Genomic DNA, 14752 nt, shown 5'->3' on the forward strand with positions numbered 1-14752 from the left:
CAGAGAGAGAGGGAGACACAGAATCGGAAACAGGCTCCAGGCTCCGAGCCATCAGCCCAGAGCCTGACGTGGGGCTCGAACTCACGGACTGCGAGATCGTGACCTGGCTGAAGTCGGACGCTTAACCAACTGCGCCACCCAGGCACCCCGAAAATATCTTATCTTTGAAATTATTATTGGAATAGGGGCATCTGGCTGGCTCAGCCTGAGGAGCATGAGACTTTTGATATCAGTGTCATGAGTTCATGCCCCACGTTGGATGTAGACCCAAGTTAAAATTTTAAAAATTTTAAATAAAAAATAAAATAAAATAAAATAATTATTGGAGTAATATATAAACTTTAAATATACATGTCAACAGGAAAAAAACTTCAGAAATTTTGTAACTCAGAGATATTCAGTGTTTACATCATGATTTAACAATTTTCTTACTACTCAAATAATAAATGTCCAGTGGTATAGTTTTCATTTAATTTTTCCTAAATTTCTCTTCAGTAAAAAATCAGTAAAGCTTCAATAAAAGAAAGCAATACATAGAACTATGATTTATATATGATAAAACTATTATATTTAATATTTGAGAAATTTGGATCTATGGTAAGATATGAACATGAAAATCTTTGAGAATAAATATAATTATGCATTTGTAAAAAGTTTCAAGATATGTTCATTTATAAATAAATATAAAACAAAGCAATTATAAGGTACCGGCTTGCACTTATTAATTAAAAAAAAAAAAAAGCAAAATGATAAAACTCAGAGGTAGTAAATTGTAAAAGAAAAAAAAAAGCAGATACAGTGCTGGCACTGTAAATTATTAAATTCTTTTTAGAGTGTTGCTTATGCAACCTTTACTCAGCAAATAATAAATACCCAACATATACCAGTCATTGCACAGGTAAGTAATTGTTATCAGAGAAAAAAAATAAATCATACTCTTTAGCCTGGTAACTCTCTACTTCTCCAGTGATTCTTCAGTGTTCCTTAAAAGAAGCCAAATGTCCAGCAGGTGGGAAATGCAGTAAATTATGGTATGTTACATATTGTAAAACATCATAATACCATCAAAATGATATGTACACTAAGTAAGTAAGTGGACATTTTAATCAAATTTAAATAGCAGTAAGCAAAAAATAATAGTATGCCCAAAATCTATAACCTATTATTGCTTATGGAGAATAATCCATCCATGAAAAAAACTGTATGTGTAAGATAACAAATATACTTTTTTAAATGTTTATTTAGTTTTGAGAGAGAGAGAGAGAGAGACAGAGAGAGCATGAGCAGGGGAGGGGCAGAGAAAGAGGGAGACAGAATCCAAAGCAGGCTCCAGGCTCTGAGCTGTCAGCACAAAGCCCGACGCGGGGCTCGAACTCAGGAACCGCGAGAACATGACCTGAGCCAAAGTCAGACACTCAACCAACTGAGCTACCCAGGCACCCCAGTAAGTATACTTTTTATTTTTATTTTTGCACATTGCTGTTTGTTTCTAATTCTCATTTATAACCATTTTTAACCACCACAGTAAGGTAAATAAGTTAAATGTTAGCTAAGACTTTTTGTAACAAATTAAAGAGTCTTGATGCTTTGAATGTCAGATGGATTTAAAATATTTAATGGAAATATTTCTGTCTTTCAGATTAACATAGATGGGCAGGATATTAGGACCTTTAATGTAAGGTATCTCAGGGAAATAATTGGAGTGGTGAGTCAGGAGCCAGTGCTATTTTCTACCACAATTGCTGAAAATATTCGTTATGGCCGTGGAAATGTCACCATGGATGAGATAAAGAAAGCTGTTAAAGAAGCCAACGCTTATGACTTTATCATGAAACTACCACAGGTAAAGACTTTGTTAATGCAGTTGCCCTTGAAATTAGAATTTGACTTCATGTGTCTGAGTTCTTTCTTCAAAGTTTAAGCTAATAATGTTTGAGATGTAAGGTTGTCCAACTTTGTTTAGGAAAATCCCTTAAATTATTCACTTGGGAGTATATGGACAGTCTGGTACATAAATCCTGTAAAATTTTATAAGAGTATATGTAAGTAGTTTTTTAGAATTCAGTATTCATTGATTTTATTGTAATTTAGGAGTCATTACAATAGTCGAAATGAAGCTCCGTGTTGCCTTGATGAATTTTAGACTCCATAGCTTTTTCTATTTAAAATACATCAGGAACTCCTCCATGTTTTCTGTTGTAGAAATTTGAAACCCTGGTTGGAGAGAGGGGGGCCCAACTGAGCGGTGGACAGAAACAGAGAATCGCCATCGCTCGGGCCCTGGTTCGCAACCCCAAGATCCTCCTGCTGGACGAGGCCACATCAGCCTTGGACACCGAAAGTGAAGCAGAGGTTCAGACGGCCCTGGATAAGGTCAGTCAACCCTGAACACCCGAAGGACCAGCAAAGTGAAGCTTTATTGGAAATTCTTGCCAGTGCTTTGTGAGTCTAGATTGAAAAACATAAACATAAAAGCAAGTGAAGCTCTCTCCTGGGGTTTTATTGATTTCCCTTTTCTGTCAAGTCACATTGCAGAGGGAGGTAGATGGCCCATTAACTGGTATGCTTTGACTGAAGTGCACAGAGCCCAAATCCAGGTCTATGCAGCGAGCCACGTAGCTTCGTTTACTTCCTGCACATAGGCTGTTGCTTTGATCAGAAAGTAGTTGTGTTAAAATGTGCAGAGAAAAATCTTGTTACCTAGATGCTGGTCCAGCTGAAAAACAGCTCAAAATACTTGCCTTGTTTTGTAGGCAGTAACATTATCTTTATTCAGGAAGGCAAAAGGAAGGCAAAAGGAAATAAAGTTCAATTTGTGTGTTTGTCTAAGCACATAAAGAAGCAATACATTTTAAGGATGCTGAGCTCATGTGCCCAGCTCAGGTATTTCTAAATCTCTCACTACCATTTTTAAATTTTTTTTTTTTTCAACGTTTATTTATTTTTGGGACAGAGAGAGACAGAGCATGAACGGGGGAGGGGCAGAGAGAGAGGGAGACACAGAATCTGAAACAGGCTCCAGGCTCTGAGCCATCAGCCCAGAGCCTGACGCGGGGCTCGAACTCACGGACCGCGAGATCGTGACCTGGCTGAAGTCGGACGCTTAACCGACTGCGCCACCCAGGCGCCCCAATCTCTCACTACCATTTTTAAAAGCGGAAACTTCACAGGAAGAACCTTATGTTGGGACACTCCTGTGATCAATGCTGATATCATCTGTACTAACAACACAGTATAATAACCAGAGTCAGAAGACACCTTATAAATGGGTTTCAAAAACATAAACATCACAAATATATTTGGCTTGAGAAAGTTTAATAATCAAATGTGCAAGTTACTGAACAGCTACTATCCAAACTACCTCTTGCAACTTTAGAGACAAGCTGTATGTATCTTATTTTCTCAGGAAAATTTCTACCTGAATCCTAAGTAAACACAGTGTGTGCTATAAACTGTGTTAATCAATGCTTCCCAGTTTATCAGATTAATCTTTTGGCTTATCTCATATAATTTAATCTAATGATGATTAATGAGATTATAATTGTTCCTCACAAATTCTTGCACTGAATTATATTGCTTTCGTGTATGTTAAGTCTCAATATTGAGGAATCGAAATATATACATAGGAAACTAGTATTTGGTTGGTTAATCAGGCATGACTTAAAGCAGGAAATTATTTTTTTAATGCATATATTAAAACAAAAATTAGGGGCGCCTGGGTGGCTCAGTCGGTTGAGTGTCCGACTTCGGCTCAGGTCTTGGTCTCACAGTTCGTGGGTTTGAGCCCCGCATGGGGCTCTGTGCTGACCGCTTGCTCAGAGCCTGGAGTCTGCTTCAGATTCTGTGTTTCCTACTCTCTCTGCTTCTCCCCCGTTCACGCTTTGTCTCACTCTGTTTCTCAAAAATAAATAAATGTAAAAAAAAAAAAAATTAAAAAAAAACAAAAATTAACTTAAAATGGCATTTATCTGTTGACATGGACTTTTTTCAGGAAAAGTCAGGTAGGATAAGAAAGGTATTTATGGGGCAAAAAGTCCCATTCAGCCCTAGAGCCCAGGTCCCAATACTTTCTAGGATATAAGTATTCAATATATTAGCACTTTCTGTGCTAAAAGAACACAATTATTGGACATGTTATTTTTTTGTGATATGGATAATTTCAGAAAAATTGTAGTCTTGCAGGTTTTAATTCATAGTTGGACAAGTTACTTCATCAACTTTAGCAGTTTGTATTCTCTAGGCTTATGACCCACACTCCCCAGTTGATAAACTTTTAGGTTTTAAAAATAGCTGATAAATCACTCATAATTTTTTTAAATCCTCAAGAAAAGCCATTAGCAACTTTGGCGGGGGATGCTGTTAAGAGCACAGGCTTTGGTGCTAGACAGGCTGAGGGTGGAGTCCTGGCTCTGTCCCTTTTCTAGCTGCATGACCTTGGTTGGGCAAATTAACTAACATCTCTAAGCCTAATCTACTGCAGACTTAATTAGGGAGGGGGGGAGAAATAATGTCATAGGATGATTGAAAAGATTAAATGAGTACTACATGTAAAGCTGTTAGCACATGTCTTGCACATGGGAAACACTTGGTTATGTTAGCTGATGCTATTATTACGGTGACTACCATTACCATGATTATTAACAACTTAGGTAACTGCTGAATTGGTGCCCTATTGCTGCATAACAAACCATCCCAAATTCATACCTAAAACAGTAGTTGTGTGGATTGGCTGGCTAGACCTGCTGTTTTCACCTGAGCATATGATTGCATTTACCTGAAAGGTTGACTTAGCTAAAACAGTCCAAGACGGTCTTACTCACATGGTGGCTGCCGGCTGGGCATCTCCTGTGACTTCTCATACTCATACTAATACTCACGCAGTAGGCTAGCCTGACTACCTTACATGGCGTTTTCAGGACACTGTACCCAGAGGCAGAAACCAGAAGACATCTAGAGGCTTAGCCTCCCGGACTTACACAGTGTCATTGGCATCATATTCTGTTGGTCACAGCAATTCACAAGGCAGCCCCAGACTGAAGGAGGAAATAGATTCCACTTCTTTTTTTTTTTTTTTTTAAATTTTTTTTTCAACGTTTATTTATTTTTGGGACAGAGAGAGACAGAGCATGAACGGAGGAGGGGCAGAGAGAGAGGGAGACACAGAATCGGAAACAGGCTCCAGGCTCTGAGCCATCAGCCTGACGCGGGGCTCGAACTCACGGACCGCGAGATCGTGACCTGGCTGAAGTCGGACACTTAACCGACTGCGCCACCCAGGCGCCCCTAGATTCCACTTCTTAATGGGTGAGCTGTAAAGAATCTTTGACTATATTAAATCTTCCACAGCACACCCTCTCTCACAATTATTTATATTTCTCCCATGTGCAAAATAAATTCACCTCTTCCCAATACCCTCAAAATTTTCATGCAGATATGAGCTCAGGTTCAAAGTCTAGTATCTGAAGACCTGTATGTGGTCCAGATATGGATGAGTTCTTCACGTAAACCTCATCTTGATCCAGAGATCTGTGACTGAAAGAGACAAGTTTCTTCCACAGATACACCCAACATGTACTGTTGATTCAGGGATAGGATAATGGTAGTCGCTCTTGTTCAAAATTAGAACAGGAAGCACATAGCAGTTACTGGTCCATACAATTCTGAATGCAGTCAGGTGCATGTAGCCAAATACCCCGCTGCTCCAGGGAAAAGGAGCGGTCCTTGATTAAGGCCCAGTTCTATCCCGAGTAGTGGAACATTCTGAGCTCTTAGATCCTCCCTCTGAGAAGTCTTTCCTTTTCAATAAGAAATGGCCTGTGTCTGCCTCTGATCAGCTTTCTCAGTATGCTTTCTGCATATAGAAATTTGGGACCTACAGGCCTCTTCATATTTTGAATTTTCTCAGTCTCTTTCAGTCCAAGCTGATGAGTTCTCTTAAAAACTTAGTTTACTTGGAATCTGGCTATGGTTCACTCAAGCCTCCAAAGCCACATCTATAATTTTTTTTTTTTTTCAAAAATAAACTTCCCTCTACTTTGGGCTGTGAGTGAAGCTGCCATGAGAAAACCCTTACTTAAGAGTCTTAGAAACCCTTTTATGTAGATGCAGGTGTGTACTAGACTGTACCTTAAATCTTTCAGAGATTTTAACAAAAAATCTTACACACTGATTTGATCTTTGGCTTCATTTCCCTAGATGGTTAACGATACACTTTCCAACCAAGCAGGTACTGGGTCTTCTATGTTTCCTCTAAATTCACCTTGCAAACCAAATAGCTCTTTCTTTAGCTCACCTTTCTCTTTCCATACCTTATAAAATACAGCTATTGGAATCCAGTTGGCACTTTCAACATTCTATTTAGAGATCTCTGGAAACTAGATGTACAAGTTCAGTAGATAAAATAACTTTCTTCCAAGTGACTGCAGGAAACATTCTTAAGCAATTATTGCAACGTTGCATAATGCAGGTAACCCTCTTTCCAGGCTCCAATACCAATTCCCTTACTTTTCTCCTAGACTTTACTAACAGTATTTCTTTTTTTTTAATGTTTTTTAAAATTTATTTTTGAGAGAGAGAGAAAGAGAGAGCATGCACGCACACATGCATGAGTGGGGGAGGAACAGAGAGAAAGGGAGACACAGAATCTGAAGCAGACTCCAGGCTCTGAGTGGTCAGCACAGAGCCCAATGTGGGGCTCGAACCAAGCTGCGAGATCATGACCTGAGCCAAAGCGGACATTTAATCAACTGAGCCACCCAGGCGCCCTGTTACTAACAGTATTTCTGCATCAGTTGTTTTAAGCCAAAACTTAGTGAGGTGGCTGGTGTGGTTCCTCTTTTGGTTTACTTAGTCTCCCTCAGGCAGCTACTTCCAACCCAGAGTCAGCTGGGCTGCAACATTCAAGATAGCCTCACCCTTGTGCCTGGCAGTTAGTTGGTGATGGCTGTTGGCTGAGGCAGCTCAGTTCTTCCCATGAGGCTTCTTATCTTCCAGTAGATTAGACAGATTTCCTTTTATTATGTTTTCAAGGTAGCAAACACACAACTGTAAAGCCTTTTGAAGTCCAGATTCTGGAAATTGCACAAGTATCAATTCCTTCATATTCATTTGGTCAAAACAAGTCACAAGACCTGCCTGGAGTTGAGGAGATGGAGAAACAGACTTCCCCTCTGGATGGGAATGCCTGCAAAGTGTTTGTGGCCATGTTTAATGTACCATAGCTGCCATGAATAGTTTATAATCTACATAATCGACTCCATATTTTGTAAAATTACTAAGCTAATATATTTTGCAGACAATAAATTGTATCTTTAAAGGGGAAATCTTTTATCACTACACTCCCCTCAATGTTACAAGTCAGTCAGTTGGGCCAGTCATTCTAAGGTATAAACTACATTTTAACAATGAAAAATTGAATTTTGCAGTTCATTATCTTTCCTCTGAGGAGCGTAAGGATATAGCACTATTTCATCTATTGTGATTCTTTCCTGATTACCTATCCTGTAAGAATATTTTCCTCTTATGGATCGTTTCTACATTTATCAGTACCTCACGTGTGGCACCACCTTACTGTAGTTATTTATTTAGTTATTTATTTATATGCCTTCTCTTTCCTGGAAAGAATAAATTTTCTAAGAAGCAGAATTACTGAATGGTTCGTGTTTATATCTTTTTTTAAAGTACGCTCTATCCCAGACTTGAACTCAGGACCCTGAGATCAAGAATCACATGCTCTACCAACTGAGCCAGCTGGGCACACCTATGTTTATATCTTTTTAACAATCGCTGCCTTGCACATACTAGACCCTAAATAAATATTGACTGAATTGATTACTGTGATCCAGCTCATTGAAATCATACATGACTACGTAAAAAGAATTTAATGACGACATCAGCTTTTGACTCAATGACTATTTATCAAAACATACAACAGGTTCTTCAATATAAGATCTTAAAGAATGCAAATGTAGATTTATTATTTTGATTTTTTAAAGAAAGTCAATAACCACAAGATTTTATACCTACATGACTCTCCTACTCACAGTGTTACCATACTGGAGGGGCAAGAGAAAAATAAAAAATAGCTTTCATGTGATTTTTATCAAATGACTCCAAAGGTTTCACTTTATATACCTCCCCCACCTCTTTTTTTTCCTCAGAAGTTCCAGAAAGGTTAATGGATCAGTACTCCCTTTGTTTGGGCCTGCCTTTCATCCCTGCACATCCAAAATTAGCAGAAGGTCCAAATTTCTTAATAGTTGGTGTCCTTAAATCTTGGATATTTATTTGCCAGTGTTTTTTCATCACTGGAACATCTGATAACTCTGAAAAGAAATCTCTTTGTGTCAAATCTCTATTCTGGCCAAGGTTTTTTTGGTCAAGGGTGACAGTTGCTAACTTTTAAATTCACCAACATATCCTTTGTTTCTCTTGCACACCAATCATTTACTCATAAGTCTGTTTGTAATTCCTCTGGGTTTGTTTTTTTTTTTAGTGTTGACAGGGGCGCCTGGGTGGTGCAGTCGGTTAAGCGTCCGACTTCAGCCAGGTCACGATCTCGCGGTCCGTGAGTTCGAGCCCCGCGTCGGGCTCTGGGCTGATGGCTCGGAGCCTGGAGCCTGTTTCCGATTCTGTGTCTCCCTCTCTTTCTGCCCCTACCCCATTCATGCTCTGTCTCTCTCTGTCCCAAAAATAAATAAAAAACGTTGAAAAAAAAAATTTTTTTTAGTGTTGACATAGTATCAACCTATTATTAGCATAATGTTAACATAATCACTGTTAGCAATTTACACATCACTATTTTTAGTATCATGAATATGATTAGACTGATCAAGTTATTTCCTATGCGCCTTGCCACACATGGACTGAGCCGTGCAACTTCCACATCAGTAACTATTTTTGAATGCCTCTTTGGGACCTATGTACTAAAAATCAGACAGTCTTAAATGTCCAATAGAGCAATGCTCTAGTCTCTGTCTTTTCCTATGGTTTAACTCTTTTATACTTATTTAAACACAGTTGAAGGTGGTTATTTTAGTGTAAGGACGGAAGGAGAAAGACCCTTTTTTTTTTTTTTCCAGGAGCCTACACATATGGCTCAATACCATTCTTTTGTATATTCCACCTTTCCCCTTCTGATAGACAATGCCATATTTATCAGACATTAATTCTTAAATGTTTTATGTCTATTTCTGGACCCTCTATTTTGTTTTATTGATCAAGTTGCCTATTCATGTGATACTGTCCCCTGGATTTTATTAATTTAATTGCTATAGCTTTTAATGGTGTAATATTTGGTGGAGGTATTTCCCTCTCACTAACTTCTTTTCCAGAATTTTCATGGCTGCTCTTTTTTTAAATTGAGATATAATTCATATACGATGAGGTTCTCCCTTTTGAAATGTACAACTCAGTGGTTTTTTAACATATTCACTACATTTTGCAACCATCACCATTATCTAATTGCTGAAGATTTTCATCATCCCCATAGGAAACCTTGTACCCATTAGCAGTCACTCTCCACTCCATACTCACCCCAGCCCTTGGCAACGACTAATCTACTTTCTGTCTCTATGGGTTTGCCTAAGTTTGATTTTTCATATAAATGGAATCATACAATGCCTAGTCTTTTGTGACTGGTTTCATTCATTTAGCGTAATGTTTTCTTTCTTTTCCCTAATTTTTATTTAAATTCTAGTTAGTTAACATGTAGTGTAATATTGGTTTCAGGAGTAGAATTTAGTGATTCCTCACTTACATACAATACCCAGTGCTCGTCACAACAAGTGCCCTCCTTAATACCTATCACCCATTTGTCCCATTCCCTACCCACCTCCCTTCATCAACCTCAGTTTGTTCTGAATCATTAAAAGCCTCTTATGATTTGCTTCCCTCTCTTTTTTCTTTTTTTCTCTTCCCATATGTTCATCTGTTTTGTTTCCTAAATTCCACATATGAGTAAAATCAAATGGTATTTTTTCTTTTTCTGATTGACTGACTTCACTTAGCATAATGCACTTTAGCTCTATGCATGTCATTTCAAATGGCAAGATTTTATTCTTTTTGATGGTTGAGTAATATTCCATTATATGTATTCACCACATCTTCTTTATCCATTCATCAGTCAATGGAGACTTGGGCTCTCTCCATAGATTGGCTATAATTGATATTAGCATAATGTTTTCAAAGTGCATCCATACTCAAACATGCATCAGAATATCTTTCCTTTTTATGGCCCAATAATATTCCATTGTATGAATGTACTTCATTGTGTTTATCCTTCGATCAACTGATGAACACATGGATTACTCCCACTTTTTGATTATTATGAATCTAGGCTGTCGTTTTAATTTGTATTTTTAACTACTTAGGTGAATTAAGCTGGACTCCAATAACCATCCTAATGATGTGGTTTTATTGCCTCAGAATAGAAGTGGTCGTAAGAAGCTGTTATCTTAATAGAGTTAAAGAGAATCAAAAAGAATAACCTTTATTAATGACATAACATGAATAATTTGATGAGCATTTTCCAGGATTTAAATGCCCACTGATAAATCCACCAAGCCAACATGTGAGTTCACTGAACTACCTACTGGGGTGATTTGTAGATTTTAGCTTGGGGCTAGATGGGGGCACTTGTTAAAAAGCAGTTATGGGTCCCACTCTGGAGATAGTGATGCAGATGGTCTTTGAACTATAATTTAAACTGTCCTCATCTCGAACTACATTTTCACCTAAACTGCCGGCATGGAGCCCATCAGAATTATAATTGAAATCAGGCACTTCAGAAGAAACCCTAGAGAAGAACCCCAGAGAAGGCTGCATTTGACAATGATTCCAACATGTTGCTGCTAAAGAGCTAGCGTACCATATAACTGGCAAGATAGGCTCCCCAGACAAGTGTAAAAACACTTGAGAAAGGTCACGCCTTTTCTTGTTTTGCTTGGGTAAGCCTGCACGGTGAGCTTGCAGAATTATCCATCCTTATACTGGAATGGTTGGCCTCCTTTCCGGTCCAGAACTCAAGTGTCCCTGTGACCTTTCATAGATAAGGATGCCTGTGAGCCCTAATCACACTGGGTAAGCTACTCTCATCCACCGCAAACACGGGCATCCAAATGCTTGACTGTGTGTGCTACTGACAGTATATCGACAGTGTGACCCTGCCGCACCACGTCTGTCCTTCTCCCTTTTAGGCCAGAGAAGGCCGGACCACCATTGTGATAGCCCATCGACTGTCTACAATCCGAAATGCAGATGTCATCGCCGGCTTTGAGGATGGTGTCATTGTGGAACAAGGAAGCCACGGGGAGCTGATGAAGAAGGAAGGGGTGTACTTCAAGCTTGTTACCATGCAGGTATGTGTTCCCCAGGATATGTTTTTGCTTCTCAATACAGTATTCTTTATATTAGTAAAATATTGGGCAGCTAATGACGTGCTGAGAAATATAAAACTTCAGGAAGATACCTAAAATGTGCATCTGAGACTTCAATTCAGAATCAGCGAAAGAATCCTGCCTGGAAGAGAGAGAAAGGTGAGGGAGGAGAAAAATGTCAAAAACATTTTGCATTTATTCTTCAGGACAGAGACCCTTAGTTTCCTGGGGAATGTGTTCAAACTTGCAGGTCTTTTCCACCGTAAGATTAGGGACCATCGGAGAAGTGGTAGGAGTGAGGGGGCAATGCCAGGATCTCTAATGGTGGGAGGAGGGCCTTTGTGATTTTGAAACGCTTCCTAGAAGATCCTAACAAAACTGACAGCTTCCTAGAAGATCCTAACAAAACATGACTCTAGGAAGTGAATAGTTTTGTCTTCTTTGTAAAAAAATCATGCGCTGTAGCTCCTAAAACAGGTAATATTGATAATTATTTATTTGTATTATCCTTGTATTGTGTTCACTTGTGCACTTTGCAAAATAAATAACCTGTAAGTATTTTTCTATAAATATGATTCTTAGACCAAGCAAATGTATATACTTCTATAAATATAACTGTAATTAGTATGGTCATGGACTTTTTTGTTGTTTTTCTTTTCCATTAACATTTCAGATACAGATCATCTGGATCCTAACATTTTAATGGGTGCTCGGCAGTCCATTATATTAATATGTAATGAATTGCTTAGTCATTTTTCTAAAGTTGAATACTTGGTTTATTTCCAGTATTTCTCTATTCTAAATACATGTTTCTTCCTCTATCCAAAAGTAGAGTGTTCCTATGAAACCTTTCATAAGCCAAAATGGCGTAAAGCTTGGGGCACCTAGGTGGCTCAGTTGGTTAAGCATCTGACTTCAACTTGGGTCATGATCTTGTGGCTTGTGAATTTGGGCCCTGCATTGGGGTCTGTGCTGACAGCTCAGAGTCTAAAGCCTGCTGTGGATTGTGTGTCTCCCTCTCTCTGCCCCTCCCCTGCTTGCACTCTGTGTGTGTCTCTCCCTCTCTCTCTCAAAAATAAATATTTTTTTAAAAATGGCATAAAGCAAAGAAGCAATTAGCATTAATTTACATAGAAAAATTTTTGAGCATTCCCGGACCCTCCAAATTAACCTCTCTTAGGCTTTTCTGATACCTTAGGCTCTATACCTTGCTAACAGATGCACAGAAGAAATCAAGATACAGCACAGATGCTTGCAGATACAGTTCAAAGCTCTGACGGCAGTCAGAGTGGCTAAAATGAACAAATCAGGAGACTATAGATGCTGGAGAGGATGTGGAGAAATGGGAACCCTCTTGCACTGTTGGTGGGAATGCAAACTGGTGCAGCCACTCTGGAAAACAGTGTGGAGGTTCCTCAAAAAATTAAAAATAGACCTACCCTATGACCCAGCAATAGCACTGCTAGGAATTTACCCAAGGGATACAGGAGTGCTGATGAACAGGGGCACTTGTACCCCAATGTTTATAGCAGCACTTTCAACAATAGCCAAATTATGAAAAGAGCCTAAATGTCCATCAACTGATGAATGGATAAAGAAATTGTGGTTTATATACACAATGGAATACTACATGGCAATGAGAAAAAATGAAATATGGCCCTTTGTAGCAACGTGGATGGAACTGGAGAGTGTGATGCTAAGTGAAATAAGCCATACAGAGAAAGACAGATACCATATGGTTTCACTCTTATGTGGATCCTGAGAAACTTAACAGAAGACCATGGGGGAGAGGAAGGAAAAATAAAAAGAGAGGGAGGGAGCCAAACCATAAGAGATTCTTAAAAACTGAGAATAAAAATAACTGAGGGTTGATGACAGGTGGGAGGGAGGAGGGGGTAGGCAATGGGTATTGAGGATGGCACCTGTTAGAACGAACACTGGGTATTGTATGGAAACCAATTTGACAATAAATTTCATATTAAAATAAATAAATGAATTAATTTTAAAAAAAGCTCTGGCGGCTTGTTGCTGAAATGCTGAGTGTAGTTCTGGGGAAAGAGCTTGGCGGGGCGCTGTCCATGCCCAGGGGCACTGCCTCTCTGGCAGCGGCTACGAAACAAATGCTGGTCGCTGTTTTCACTTTTCACCTTTCTTCCTAAGAGCAAAAATTCTCTTCATATTTCGTTTTGCTAGTGTCAACAGGTACTAATGTAGATCTTTCATAAAAATGAAGTAGCATAATGCTGATGTTCAAAAAGCAGGGGATACCTATACTGTCCCTTGGAAACATGGTACTAAAAATGTTAAGTCAAAAATTGGCTTTACCTTTTGACAAGTCACTTCTCTGAGCCTCAGTTTCCACATTTAAAATACTAACTCTGGGGCACCTGAGTGGCTCAGTCAGTTAAGCATCCGACTCTTGATTTTGGCAAAGGTCATGATCTCATGGTTCAAGAAATCAAGCACCACATGGAGCTCTGTGCTGATGGAAAGGAGCCTGCTTGGGATTCTCTCTCTCTCTCTCTCTCTCTCTCTCTCTCTCTCCCCCTCTCCCTCTATGCACCTCCCCCACTTACTCATGCTCTTTGTTTTTCTCTCTCTTTCTCAAAATACATAAATAAACACTTAAAAAGTACTAAATCTACCATGCAAGTTTGTTATAAGGTTAAGAAATAAGCAACTGATTATACTAAAAAACAACAACAACAACAAAAACAACAACTTCAAAAGAGTTGCTCTTATGGTATGCGAATTGTTTTAGTAAAACTGTAGGTTTTTAAAAAGAAGCACTCAGGGGGTGCCTGGGTGGCTCAGTCCGTTAAGCATCCCACTTTGGTTCAGGTCATGATCTTACGGTTTGTGGGTTTGAGCCCCGCATCAGGCTCTGTGCTGACAGCTTGGAGACTGGAGCCTGCTTCAGATTCTGTGTCTCCTTCTCTCTCTGCCCCTCCCCAACTTGTGCTGTGTCTATGTCTATCAAAAAATAAATAAATGTAAAAAAAAATTTGAAAAGAAGCACTCGGGGCGCCTGGGTGGCTCAGTCGGTTAAGCGTCCGACTTCGGCTCAGGTCACGATCTCGCGGTTCGTGGGTTCGAGCCCCACATCAGGCTCTGTGCTGACAGCTCAGAGCCTGGAGCCCGTTTCGGATTCTGTGTTTCCTTCTCTCTCTGACCCTCCCCCATTCATGCTCTGTCTCTCTCTGTCTCAAAAATAAATAAACGTTAAAAAAAATTAGAAAAAAAAAAGCACTCAACACAAAATAGATGCACGATAAATAATAGTTGCTGAAATTTAAAAGTCCTCAAAGTAAAAATACCAAATGAAATGATAGAAAGTATTATACCTCTTGCCACAACTTGCCAGAGAATGTTTTCCA

General features: G+C 39.1%; 1 protein-coding gene across 1 annotated transcript in view; it reads left to right on the plus strand.

Moving 5' to 3' along the window:
- Positions 1 to 14752, plus strand: part of ABCB4 (ATP binding cassette subfamily B member 4) — a 72138-nt gene that overhangs the window by 28017 nt on the left and 29369 nt on the right. Inside the window, exons 13-15 of the mRNA XM_025929634.2 lie at positions 1640 to 1843; positions 2203 to 2373; positions 11196 to 11357. Coding sequence (XP_025785419.1) covers positions 1640 to 1843; positions 2203 to 2373; positions 11196 to 11357 — 537 coding nt within the window. The remainder of the gene's footprint in view (positions 1 to 1639; positions 1844 to 2202; positions 2374 to 11195; positions 11358 to 14752) is intronic.

This window comes from Puma concolor, chromosome A2 (genome assembly GCF_028749965.1).
Source record: "Puma concolor isolate L17-30 chromosome A2, mPumCon1.1.hap2, whole genome shotgun sequence".
Classification (NCBI taxonomy): Eukaryota; Metazoa; Chordata; class Mammalia; order Carnivora; family Felidae; genus Puma; species Puma concolor.